This window comes from Aptenodytes forsteri, unplaced genomic scaffold, assembly GCF_000699145.1.
Source record: "Aptenodytes forsteri isolate BGI_AS27 unplaced genomic scaffold, ASM69914v1 Scaffold72, whole genome shotgun sequence".
NCBI classification, from domain to species: domain Eukaryota; kingdom Metazoa; phylum Chordata; class Aves; order Sphenisciformes; family Spheniscidae; genus Aptenodytes; species Aptenodytes forsteri.
In genome coordinates, this window is record NW_008796193.1 from 2992836 (window position 1) to 3007081 (window position 14246).

At 34.8% G+C, this 14246-nt stretch overlaps 1 protein-coding gene across 1 annotated transcript in view; it reads right to left on the reverse strand.

The window, feature by feature from the left end:
• Positions 1 to 14246, reverse strand: part of RPS6KA6 (ribosomal protein S6 kinase A6) — a 30023-nt gene that overhangs the window by 8645 nt on the left and 7132 nt on the right. The window contains exons 5-16 of the mRNA XM_009288011.2: positions 13727 to 13806; positions 10782 to 10888; positions 10436 to 10473; positions 8520 to 8662; positions 7621 to 7691; positions 6308 to 6396; positions 5781 to 5845; positions 3472 to 3574; positions 1997 to 2121; positions 1579 to 1704; positions 916 to 1005; positions 79 to 237 (exon numbers count right to left, since the gene is read on the reverse strand). Of these exons, the coding sequence (XP_009286286.1) occupies positions 79 to 237; positions 916 to 1005; positions 1579 to 1704; positions 1997 to 2121; positions 3472 to 3574; positions 5781 to 5845; positions 6308 to 6396; positions 7621 to 7691; positions 8520 to 8662; positions 10436 to 10473; positions 10782 to 10888; positions 13727 to 13806 (1196 nt within the window). The remainder of the gene's footprint in view (positions 1 to 78; positions 238 to 915; positions 1006 to 1578; positions 1705 to 1996; positions 2122 to 3471; positions 3575 to 5780; positions 5846 to 6307; positions 6397 to 7620; positions 7692 to 8519; positions 8663 to 10435; positions 10474 to 10781; positions 10889 to 13726; positions 13807 to 14246) is intronic.

Sequence of the window (14246 nt, forward strand, 5' to 3'; positions counted from 1 at the left end):
AACCAAAGCACGTAACAAAAGGCATTTGTTAGTTTTAAGAAGTGTGAAAGAAGCTCTGTCATACAAGAAATTACTCACCCCTTGGCAGTGCAGGTAGTCCACAGTCTTAGTTATAGTGTATAATACAGCGCTAGCCTCTCGTTCCGAGAAGAACTTCTGTCTGAGAATTCGATCAAGCAGCTCTCCTCCTTTCATCAGTTCAGTGACAAGGTATATGAATCTACCATCATCATACACCTGATGAGAAGTTTAACAAGTGCATACGTATATAAATACACACATATGTATTTAAAAAGATCATCTATAATTATACATCCTGATAAATGTGAAAGTTACAGACTAGATTGTTCACCTATTCATATATTAACATAAAGCACAAACAGCAGGGACTGAGAAATTTAATTCTACAATTCAGGAGCCTTAAACCATGAAGTATAAGAAAGCTTATGTACCCTTCTGTGAGACGTTGAGGTAATCGATTGTTAATTCACAACTCGGAATTAAATTTTTCAGTCTAGGAACTTCTGCTGTAAGAGGAGAGTAGCCCTACCACTCCCTATTGCTCCTCCCCTCCATGGACAATTTTTAGCTGCTGGCACTTTGCATATACAGAACATCATGTAACTGCTTTTTCAGATTCAGATTACCAACATATTGGCTACTCATTTGAAATGAGAGGAAATACGACATTTCTAACCTTTACATCATTTCTCACTTCAAGTTCACTAAACAGCATTTAGAAAAAATATCAGGACAATGTCCTATTTTGAAATACTCACTTTACTGTATGTATTGCTCTCCTAATACATTTTACTATGTAAAAGAAATTCAATAAATCCCAATAAACTCCCTACATCTATATTTATTTATTGACTACTGTGTAATAAGAGGTAGCAGAGAAAGAGAGGTACATACATCCTTTAAAGTAATAATATTTGGATGTTGTCCATAACGCATGAGAATCTCAATTTCTTCTGAGGGATCCCTCTTACTTTTATCAATTATCTGCAAAATATAGCAACAGGAGAAAACAACTCGGCTAAACAAAGTCTATTTAATAAAGAAATTTTTTTATATTTATATTCTCACTTCAACAGAATAAAAAAAAATTTCTAGAGTTCATTACTTCTTACTAATCATGACTAATTCATGTTCCAGCTTCACATCCCATTCATTCATTTCTTGCTCTATCCTTGCTATCGGTTAAAACTATCATTAATGCAGTCTACGCTGCTCCAATGGACAAGGAGATGCAGTGGACTGCCTGAAGCATCACTACTTCCCTGCAGCCCAGTTCCACCCTTGTGGCTCTTATTTTATTTCAGGTGAGTTCATCGTCGTACAGTATCTTCAGGCTTCAAGATTGTAATTGCAAAGCCAGTTCTTCAAGGCCATAACTTTACCCACAAAAAGAAGAGCTATAGAAGCCAATACACAATTTAAACAAATGAAGAAAACAGTTTTTCATTTCTCACAGCATATAAACAGCTACAGTAACTAGAAAATTCATGCATTTAAATTTACAAGTCTACTACACAATAATTTCAGAACTGTCACAGTGAAATTTATTCAAAGTACCTTTACAGCAAACTCCATATTTGTAGCTATGTGTATACATCGCTTGCAAACAGAGTAGGAACCAACACCAATATCTTCCTTCAGTTCATATACATCAGTAAACTGTGCGCTGTTTCCATGAAGTTGCTTTAAAAAAACCAAACACATACAAGCTGACATCTCAAGCAACAAGATGCTCTTTGCCATAATACTGTTTCCAACAGCAAAAGTTTCTTCTGCTTGCCCATGGCTTCTCTTTTGAATTCTGCCTCCAGAAAAACAGCAACTCGCTTTTTAAAATCTAAAAATATCCCATGGAAGCATTTTAATAATGCACATTTTATAATAGTCTCCTCAACAAAAAAGAACAGACTGTAAACACTAAATATTGGTCAATCTTTGGCACGTCAAAAAAGTTCCCCCAAAAATAAAATGTTACCTGTACTATTGGCAGTATATTGGTGAGTGGTGATATTTTATGATCTTCTACAGTAGTAGTTGCAACAAAACTAAATCCTTTGAAGAGCTGATGTGCATTCGCACTAGGTGGGACTCCTGGAGAATCTAGTGGCATACACATTTGATTTAACATGGCTAAATCCCAGCAAGGCTATTTTTTAAACATTCAGGAGAGATATGTTCGAAGAAACATTTTGAGGGAAGGGAAACAAACAAGAACACCACTAGATGTTGAATAAGACTTCTAGTCAATTATCTGTCTTCTCTTATTGAAATAACACACACAAAACAAGTATTCCTGGGTTTTATCTAAAACTGCAAAACACTGCAGGAACTAATGTATGAATACATGTTTTTAGGAAGAAGTTTACTGAAGCATAACACTACTTATGAGAAAGAAATAGAGATCATAGTCGTTTGTTCAAGGACTGCATCACAAAGAAGAGTGCCCACAGATTTTGCTATTTCAGTGGTACGTGTTGCTGGCAAGGCAGAAGTAAGGCAATACAAGAATATTCAATTAGTAATACTACTGAATAATTAGAACCAAATTTTCCTCAGATTATATTATGTGCACCTCTGAATTCACTGTTTGAAATTTCACAGTAAGCACAGCTTGATAATTCTGTGTAGCCTATTAGAACCATAGACATTCTCCAAACAAACATGACAAGTGGTTTTAAAAGTTGGATGCAGCAGTAAAGAAAAAAATTCACAAAAGCAAGCCTGAAGTGAAACTTGAAGCATACTAAGCAGTAAGTGTTTGCACTTACTGTCTTAGTTTCCAAGTTCAGTTACTTGGAGATTTTTCATAGTGCAATAATCTAAGGGATATTTTAAAGATAAATTTTCATAAGCTCCTTGAAACTATTTGAGATGTCTTCGCAACTGACCTAGTAGCACAGGTACCCAGACCACTGTACATTCTCTCCCCACCCTTCTCTACCTTTGAATCACCGTTTTCTCAAGAGTAAAGTCAAAGTCAGCATGGGTAGAGAGGGAACAGCTCAATGAAAATATTATTATAATGCTAGTTTTAAGATTTAATTTTATAATTATAATAATTAATAGGCTCAAGAAAGTTACTTAAAGCAAGTAATTTTCAGTGGAATACTGACCGTAAAAATAATCACTGCTCCAATCACATTTAGTTTACTTTTAGTATTGAATACTTCCCCCCAAACACTGCATGTCTGACTTTAAACCATAGCTAGAAACCATAATTCAGCGCTTAATATTCTTTTTTTTTTTTGGTGGTGGTGAATCAAAGTTTAGCACAATATTTCAAAGAATAGGAACCCGCTGAGGAGAACATACTCCTTCAAAGTACTGGAACCCTGTTCCACCCTTTCAATTTTGTCACTGGCTTTTTCTCTTAGTAAGCTGCTGCTTGTAACATTAATTTGACCCCCCTTGTCCCATGAACCTCACCCATTTATAACCATGCACAATTACCTTTTGGTGTTTTTGCTGTGAATTCTGGATCAAAACAAAAAGTATCTTCTGGCTTCCCAGAAGCTGGTTTAAATGGGGGTTGAATTTCTCTTCTGAACAGTTTCTGAAGTAGAAAGACAAAGTCATATAATTAAGAGTGAATGAAACTTCCATGGGTGCTGTAATTTTGCCAAGCTAAAGGGTAAACAACTCAAATGTTATTGTTGTATTAGAACATGTGAATTCTGGATCAAAACAAAAAGTATCTTCTGGCTTCCCAGAAGCTGGTTTAAATGGGGGTTGAATTTCTCTTCTGAACAGTTTCTGAAGTAGAAAGACAAAGTCATATAATTAAGAGTGAATGAAACTTCCATGGGTGCTGTAATTTTGCCAAGCTAAAGGGTAAACAACTCAAATGTTATTGTTGTATTAGAACAGTTTTCTGAAAGAGTGAATAATATATAGCGAGTAGAAAACCACAAATTTATACGGAAAGATTGAGTTACTTTCATGTACCTTTCATTTGAAATGCTACGGAAAATGTTACCGAGCAAGTCAAACAATATGGAGCAATTTTTCCTTATCCTTCCAAACCTGCCTCATCTAGCAGATCTGTACTTTTAAAACTACAACAGCAGGCTGCTACTTATCACTAGTTCATCCTTGGCTTATTCAGAACATGGAACAGCCATAGCGCATCTTACCTTCTACCATCACCTCAGATCTGGTTCACTGCTGTTTTAACAGAACCCTGAAAAACCCACCCCAAAGGGAAGATAATGGAATAGTCTTTACCTTTCTATTCTGGGTCCCAGACAAAGACCTCTCACGAGTGACAGGCATGAATCTCTTGGCAAGGAATTGCCAATTCTTAAAGCTCTACTCCAGGTTTTTCCTAATCTGCTGAACTAAGTCAGGGGGAAGGAAGGGAAAGCAGAACAATGGCTCCTCCTTTACTCAACATGCTTTAGAAAAATGCATCGTCCAAGTGATCTCAAATCAGCAATAAGTACTATTTTCAGTTAAGGAAGAGAAAATTTCATGTCAAATGATGTCGAAGCCCCATGCAAAGTTCAGGAAGTTCCAAGAACATTTTCTTGACATTTCTCTCATCTTTTCAGACCTATTTTTTGCAGTTCTTTTCATTTAATCTTCCTGCACAAGAACATGCAACGTATTTCAATTAAAAAAAAACAAACCACCCCAAAAAACAACAAGGAAGAGGGACTTGAATTCATCCCAAAGAAATAATGAGATACAACACAGAAGTGGTCATCAACACAACCATACTGAAATAAATACAAAGCACTGTTGAATAAAAAAAAAGTTAGAAGAAAAAAGAAAAAGAGTTAGAACTTCAGGTCTTTCAAACTTCCTTGCTGGTATTTATTACAACGTCAGTCCCTTACAAAAAAAAAAGTAGATAATCAAGCCATTACAACACAGCCTTCTCTTACGAAGTGTACTCATATAAAACAGTGAAGTTTTGCTGTTCCTGAAAACTTTACTTGCTAATCAGGACTCTATGGTAGATGCTGCATAAACACAGCTAGACAACCACCTTCTCAGAAGTAAATACAAGAGATAGAGAAGGATAATGACAACAGGCTTTAAAGAAACAGCTGAGCACAGCATTGGCTAGCATTGCAGGTAGTCCTGTCAGCACAGCAACATCTTATTTACTGTGTCTATCCTTTTGTAGGCATTATAGCAAAGGAGTGTTTTCCGAGGGGATTTATTTGATATAGAGCTTCTTAGTTTTGTGACTGGGAAACACATCTCAAAAGCTTAGAGAACCGCAAAGGAAAAGCATCAAGGTGCTTGTTAAAAATTTAAGCAAGCAATCATGAACTTGTACAGACTTCTGATCATCTCAGAGCACCAGAGTCAATATTTTAACTGTGAATGGAATATGATTGACAAAATAGGAATGTGCTGTGGCTAACTAGAGAGAAGTCAAAGATAATTACAGTCACGGTGAGTTTTTGCACCCTGCATGGAAGCACTAGACAGACACTTACTGAAGAGAAGGATTCTTGCACACAGGGAACACCAGCATCCTCTTCCAACTACAAATGCTCTAACAGACAATTTAAGCTTTAGAATGCTGCAACTATTATTTAAAAAGTAAATGCACCATTTATAATTAATACTCTCTATACCATAAATACTACAGCTCCAGATGCCAAGTAAGATTATAGTAGAAGCCAGAATGTAACAGCCAGCAGTAGTGCAGTGTTTATTGTGCCCTATTCAGATGCAAATACTTATAAAGCTATAACACATAGAAAAAATAAAAACAACTATCATTCAGATCATTTTGTACTTACATTCCAGTCAACAGTAGAAAAAAAAGGATGTCTCTTGATTTCTTCAACTCCATCTGAACCAGCTCCTGAACAAAGAAAATACTGTATTTAAAACACTTTTGGGTAAAGTCTTTGAAGACGACTGCACTAAAAATTAGTTCATTTCTAAAAACTTTGCATAGACATGGTTATTTGAGGGAATTGTAAATACAGAAATATTCCAAGGATGTAAAATACTCAATTAAGTAGTGTACACCTCATCAGGGAGGCAAACAGAGTACAAGAAGCCCATAAATACAGAGTCAATATTCTTTGCTCTGACACTGTCAACGCTTTGGCTCACTGCTACGTCTCAGTGGTCCAAGAAAGTAATCATTCATTAGCCAAACCCAGGAAGTCATGATCCACGCTAAGAAGAAATGGTATCTAAACACAAATCTTACTGACCATCCAGACCTTGAGAGTCTCTAGCAACTACTTTCTTTAAACAACCAACTCAACCCAAATATTTTTTTTTTTTCCCCAAAGATCCAAATAAACGAACCAACCTAATCTATTTGATGGGTTCCTTTTAAACAACATCCTCAGAAGACTTTGTGCTTCAGGGCTGAGGAACTGAGGCATTCCAAGTTTTGCTCTAAAGGAAAACACAGAATAAGAGGAAGAAATGTGTCTTACTAAAAATTGTCTACATAGACTTCATTGCACAATTTGATGTATCAAGGATCTATTCCAAAGTCTTGTAGAGTGTTCACATTTAACTCATCAGCTTTTAAGTTTTACGTTATATGAGTAGTTTTCGAAAACAAACAAAAAACCCACCACACCAGACCAAAAACCCCAAACCCCACCCAAGCCCCCAAAACAAGATTTAGGCTAAAAACGGAGTAAAACAATTATCTCAGAAATACCTATCTTTCAAAATACTATCTTCATGTCACCAGTAAGTTATCGCCAAAATACCTCTACCAGAATCAACGCCACAAGAGACTCACCAAATCCCAAATTACTTGCCCCTGAAGTGATTGCTAACATTCCTCTTGAAGCAAGAGGCTCAAGAAGTAGCTCATTAAGCCATTATATAAAAGCTTACTGACTTTACCAAGCTTATTTTATGAAAAACAATTATGCTAAGGCAAGAAATTCTTCTGCAGAACCATAGCATCCCTTACAGCTCCAAGTGAGGCTAGTGATCTCAGCCATCTGCTTTCACAGGTAATATCACTACAAACTCATACTCAGGGTGAGCTCAAACTGCGGTACGTTGTTAAGAACGGAGCTTCTCTCACCCCCTTCCCTGTCACCCCCCCAAAAGGCCCAAGGCTCTGCATGTGATCTAAAGGAAATTCTTTGTTAGCTAAGCACAAATAAAGACGAGAATTTATTTGCCCAACAACTTCACTTACTAATCACCAGTTTACCCAGTTTGTCTTGTTAGACAGCTTCTGTTGTAACTGAGATAATTTAATATGAAAAATGTGAGCACATAAGTGCACTCTCCATGTATACGTACACAAAGCAACACCTGATTAACTACTGCTTACAAAATGACGTTATGCTGTAACAGTAGCAAGAGAGCATAACCATGAGTGGTAAATAATGCTGTTCAAAATTCACCGTACTGTTTTTATCTTTATTATACACCTACAATGAAAATACAAGTTCATCCCTAAGATTTTAATTCCTGCAGATACTTAACAGTTGTTTACATGGTCCGTGATCTAAACCTTGTTTGGGGGGGCTTGGTTTTTTTGTTCCTGTTCTAGTTTATGCTCTTCAAGCAGGACTTACAACAAGCTGTCAAAACATGTTTAAAAAACTACATTTTCTGACTTTCCAAAAAGTAAGAAGATATACTTACTTCAGTATCATATTCATAGTTTCATTTCGATCTTTACCTTGAAATGGTAGCGTACCAGTAAGCATTTCAAACTGAAAAGAACAAATGTTAATCTAAATCAACACTTCTTCCCCCAATCGCTCAAACAAAGTGTTCAGTACTGTACTCTTCACTATCACTACATTAGACATACTGGCTCGAGCTTTTAAAAGATTATTAAAAAAATTCACAAATCTAAAATTTTGTTTTCATTGGCAGTTTACATGATAACAACAGCGGCAAGTATAATGTAATTATGACGTAGGAATATTTTACATGCATAAGCTACTTCAATTAAAGTAATAAAAATCCCCTCCATAACCTTGTTTCAGACATTGCTGTACTACGAAAAGAGCAAGAATAAGTTCTAAAACAGTACTTTACTGTTAATGTCAATATGCACATTTCAGCCTGATGCTCTAACACATCACGGCAAAGGCATAAGCGCTGGCAGTTACTGGCTTATTTCACTACTCCACTCTAGTATTTATTCAACAGGCTTACTCTTACAAAAATGCAATTAATATCCCATCAAACCAAGTCTTCAGTTTTTTTTTCTTTAACTATCAAGAACCATGCAAAATAAACATACAAACTGAAGTTTCACACTGACTACAATTGTTCTAAACTACTAATGGACTACATGTATGACTTTTGTGGTTCCTGGTAAGTACTCCTTACAGGGCTAAACAGGTGAAAAGTAATTTTTTTCAAATTAGTTGCTATTTCAGTAGCAATTCAGTTACTGAATTCTCTCTTCCCTTTACCCAAGCATTCATAATTAGATCTGGACAAGCTTATTCTAAACACATTATTTCACATTAGACATATACAGTGTATTTCTGACCTGTAAGCAAGGTAAGCAACAAAGCATACAGTACCATAAGAACACCAAAGGACCACCAGTCAGCACTCTGGTTGTGCCCTCGCCTGTTTACTACTTCAGGTGCCATGTATTCTACAGTACCACAGAAAGAATAGGCCTTCTTCTCTTGATCTACTGATTCTTTGCTGAGTCCAAAGTCTACAACAACAGCATTACAAGAATATAGCCAGTAAAGAACTTTAGGAAAAAGCAATACTGTATACGGTATTTCAAAATCAAAGCATTGACAGCTTTTGTTTGTTTGCTTTCAGGAATATTACGTGATTATCCCAGCTCTTCATGAAACAAGAAGCTGCAGATATCTAGAGATACACAGTAAATTAAATGTCTGAGGTATCACCAAAACCATTCTATAACTCCTATTAATTTGATGATTAGCCATCAATATTACTATTCCAAATAATAACTACTCAATATTTGAAATATTACACATTTAGAGCCTTTCGATAATCCAAAGGTCTCATTTTCTGTTTACTGCCTGCTTTATTCACACAAAAAATGGATACAAGTAAAAATAAGTTTCAATGAGAACACAGTCTGCATGGTCTAGTATTACTGAATGATGAATAAATAAAATCAGACTAAAAATAACGTTGTTATATAAGACAACATGGTTCTGCAACCTGACTCAAGTTCTATAAAAGAAGTCTTGCATATCTGCTCACTTTATTCCCAGAATACTTTTTTTTTTCCTTGTTTGAACAATGCCATTGAATACACAAGGCCTTGATATTAGCCCTACTCTCAAGACTAGGCTCTGAAGCGTCCCTTTTTTCAAAGGGTAAGTGATTGCTAATCAATAATCCCATCAATCATTCTTTCCACTTTCAGAAGGAAGTAAGAATTTTAGGATTGAATTGGATTTAAATATATCATGTAGAATTTTAAAAATGATGTGTTTTATAAGCATTATTTCCATTATTCCATCAAATCTTTAGGAGTTTAAAACTTCTTTTTCTCTTGGAATCTAATAGCAGTATCTATAGATCAAAAGATATAATGAAATTTGTAACACAAAAGTATCACCTTAAATGTAATTTAAAGCTTTCAGAAATTCATAGTAATTTGTTTTCCAAATAATCAGTCTTCTGTATATATAATTTCCTAGAATATATGTATTTTACTTGTTCCTCATGGAACATTTTCCTGTCACTTTTAAATGCATATAAAATTGCAATCCAGAAACACACACACAGAGCAGTATCAATTTTATATGCATTTAAAAGTGACAATCCAGAAACACACACACAGAGCAGTATTTCAGAAGTCTTATTGCGCACTAAAATCTTTTTACACCAAAAGCACTTCTGCTCCCTTTTAAAAGTCTCCCAGTCAGCAACTTTTAGCCTGGGTCTATAACCTCTTGGTCTTCACCTAAAAGGCATTTCACAGTACATCTTGACACAGCTCACTTTCTAACCTGAACAGCGGACAGTTTTAGTTAATAACACACCACCACCTGAACTAAAGTTCCTTAAAAAAAACCACATTCAATGTCTCGTTTTGTATTTTCAACTACACTTCTTCTATTTTAACCACAGCAATTAGGATCTGCACTTTACAGTAATATTTCTGCTAACACTGCAGCTTGATCTATGCAAATATTAGCCAACATGAAAACTAACTTCAGTGGAACCTGCATAGACATCAGGATCTGGTAAAAGACTGTCAGATACAGTCTCTGATTATCTAAAATACTTCAATAAAAGTACTTAATACTACATAAAGAATCATTAGCTAGGGAAGGGACACAGATTTATTATAAGAAGTCTGTCCAATAAAAAACTTTTCTAAACAGCTAAGTACCAGCTCACACATACTCCAGCCATCACTATGTATATCTTAGGCTTATAACTAAAAGTTTATACAGAAATACATTCAGAAAGTGCTATACTAATAAATGTTACCTACCTGTTAACTTGATATGTCCTGCTTCATCAAGCAAAATGCTGAAAATTAAAATTCACATTCACCAATACACATAAAGAGGAATGTTCACATAACATTTAAAATATAATAGTTAACAATTTTGATCTCCAACTTCTAAAATATAATTTAACAATTTTGATCTCCAACTTCTGTCATTAATTTAACAAGCCAATATTATTTCACTTAAATTACAGGTATATTTTCTTACATTTTATGTTTGTTTACATAGTCTAACAAAAATATTTTACAGTTTTTACATCACTATAGTGGGAGATGCAAAGCAACAAGCAAAATACACATAAGAGTGGTAAAATACATTTTACTTTACTTTTCTGGCTTCAGGTCCCTGTATACAATTCCCAAGCTGTGAAGGTGATCCAAAGCAAGGGCCAGTTCTGCGAGGTAGAATTTCACATCTTCCTCTGTAAACATAACCTAATAAGAACTGTATAGATTTACCTTCTGATCTTGTCTTCAGTTTTTAAAACTGCAATCTAAAAAAAATACTCCTGTCTGCCTAAATTTCAAAATACGTTTTAGAAGTACCTTATGAACTCATAATTTATGAATTCATCTAACAGAAATGATATGCTAATACAGGTTAACCATCAAGTATACAAAAGAACTACTTGCAAAACTTAAACAATATCATCAGCAGTTACTGCAGAGCATTAGTTAAGTTTTAAGGTAATAAGTTTAATTATATTTGGTGTTACTGACCACCAGCACTCCTTCTGCCACAATCCTACATAGACTGCTTTCCACTGCATCATAAAATTTAGTATACAACTGCTGTATTGGGTGACTGTGAATTCACATTACCAATATTTAGGAAAAAAGTAGAAATCATTTAGAAAAAAGCATGCAAAAATAAAACATTTTGTGAAAATAACAATGACGTGAAAATCTACAGTGGGAGTTGAAGGAAGAACCTACTCTGCTCTTAGGAAAAGAAATTCGAAGAACCCTAGTGAGATACTGAAAAACTGACTGACCTTGCATATAGAGCATTTCGGAGAAATGCATTTCTGTCCTAAATACTCAACAGGTTGCTTCTAATTTCGTATACAAGAATCATATCTGCTTTGGCTCTTGTCACGTTCTACAAATTGCCAGGGGAGCTAGCAATCTTTAAAACCTCAAACGCAATTCCAGAAATTAAGTGAACTACTCCCTTATTTGTTGAAAACACCAGGAACATGGAGAACAGCCATCTCAACTACACAGTAGATAGCTAACAAGACTTAACTGAGCTTACCGATTTAGTAGTAAACCGATCAGTACTTCAAATTGCACATACGTAATCTGTTCTACTGGCAACAGAAATACTCATTTCCATAGTGACATGTATTAATATCATATGGACAACAAAGCTGTTACACTACGTAATGTTTCTCCTTGATTTTATAAAGAGCAATGTTGATACTGTTACTCATCTATATCCAAAAGGGCAAGAGGAAACCTTGGATATCATTACTCCTTGGAACAGCCAAAATGCAAGTCTCAGAACACAATGATGCTAAATGGTAATCTACAATCTCCCAATAATAATTTCATTTAAAACTGCTTTCTGTGTCAAATTAAATACAATGCAAGTCAACTTCATTAAATTTTCCCAATGAAAACTTCATTAAATACTCATTTCACTTCCACAGCTGAAACTCTCATACCCACATTAGCATTTAAAGACCAACAAAAGTGTTTTAATAACCTCATACGAAACCCAATTAATTTAAAATAATCCTTGTGTGGAAAGTATGAAATGCCATGGGGAATTTACCCTCATGTGTATTGTCCACTGTCTTTGTTTTACCATGCACTTTTGAAAATATCTTGTCTTCCCACCAGAAAATAAAAAGACCTGATGTTTTTCTTATCTATATACTCAGTAAGTGTTTAAAAGCCATCGTAGAAGGTAACTGAAGTCTTCCAAAAAACATGTAGAGACTTAACAGTAAGAAAACTTCGCAATTACTACTTCTTTATTCCCAAAGGGACTATATACCCCTTTCAACAACCTAGCTCATATTATTATGAATAGACTTGCATCCCTTATCTAAGAACGTTACATACTGTGTAATCCCAGCTGTGTTAGTGCAAAAGAATAGTTCTTCCTGCTATACCAGAATTTCCTCTATAATTAGACATCCTATATCAAAGCAGAGATTGACCTCTTTCCTACCTAATGTTCCAATAACCCTTTACAAGTCAGTCAGTTTGTTTAAGCTTTTAACCTCCATTTTAGCCTCAAGGTTAATTAATTTTGAGCTCAATTCTTAGACATGATCACTGTTTTACCAAGGTCAGCTTTTTATAAAAAAAGGAAAACAAAACCCCCTTTAAATTCTTCCTTCTCTTTTGCCTGTTCCAAGTAAAGCTTTATTTTTTCAAAAAGTACATGGGGGGAAAAAACTCAAATAGTTCATGGCCTTACATACTGGGGATACAACAACCTCCTTCATGTCATGAAAAAAATCAGCCAGATGCTACTTCCTTAAATGAGAAAACTGGGTTTTTCCTATGCATTAGCAATATAAATGTATTTACACTGGTGAAAACACTGAAAAGCTCTCTTACTGTGAAGTTGTTGAGAAAGTGCCATTAAAAATTTAGATCTTTATGAAAGGTTTGCACAAAGAAAAGTCTTATAAACATGTTCATAATACTTAAGGTAACATATAACAAATTTGATGACAAAAGTTTTTAAAAAAAATAACAGGCTGTATCATATTCCTTCCTCTGAAGCGCTTTCTCCAGAAAACAAAAATAGAAATGAAAAATTAAAGTTCCAGTTGCATGCCAACGTTAGATGAAGGAGAGTGGTCTCAAAGAAACTCAGTGTTCACACTTTGTGAGATTAAGCATTAATGTATTACAGCATTATGAAATTTTACAATGCAGCAGAAACCTCCTATAGATGCTGGCTTCCAGGAGCACCTAAGCCGACTATGAGCACGAGAACTATACATCCCCTTTCTTTATTGCTAAATCTTAATTCACTTCAGTTAGGTTTCCAAGCAACAGAACATTTTTAGACAAAAGAACTGTCCTTTGTAGATACCAAAGAAAAACATAGGCTACTAATCAATGCACACTCATGTTTCTTAAGCTTATAGAATATATTCTAGAATACATAAGGGAAGCCCAACTAAGTTATTAAAAACTTGACTATGACAAGAATTATGAGGGAAACAGCTATAGAAGACAATCCTATACTGACAAAAACAACCCACCTGCCTAACACTGAGTGGAGATAAAATTTTTAGTACTTACCTCTTTGGATAATCGCGTGAATACATCTCCTCCCCTGAGAAAATCCAATATTAAATATAGCTTCCCTTCAGTCTGAAAGGCTTTAAAAAAAAAATATAAAAAATATCAATAGTTGTGTGACAAAGATGATCTACAAAACAGATCTGAATGCTTTTACAACTTGGAAATTTCAGTGAAAGGCAATACTTTTGTTTTGGAACTGAAATAATTCAGCAGCACACGAGGTAATTTATTGAATGATTACTTGCTTCTTCATAGAAGACAATCTTAGTCATAAATCATTAAAATACTGTTCTTTTATCTCCCCTTTGTCAAACAGGGAAACACCAAGTATGTGAATTACTGTGTTCTGGTTTCACTCAATGAAAAGTAAAAAATCTCTGCAGAACTTGTAAGAATTTTCCAGGAAACCTTTAATTTCAAAAGGACTTAACCTAAAACTTTTATATATGTGTGTATTTACATTCTTTTTTTTAGTCTTGTGATTTAAACTTGCAGGAACCTCAGTTGAGCACTAAAA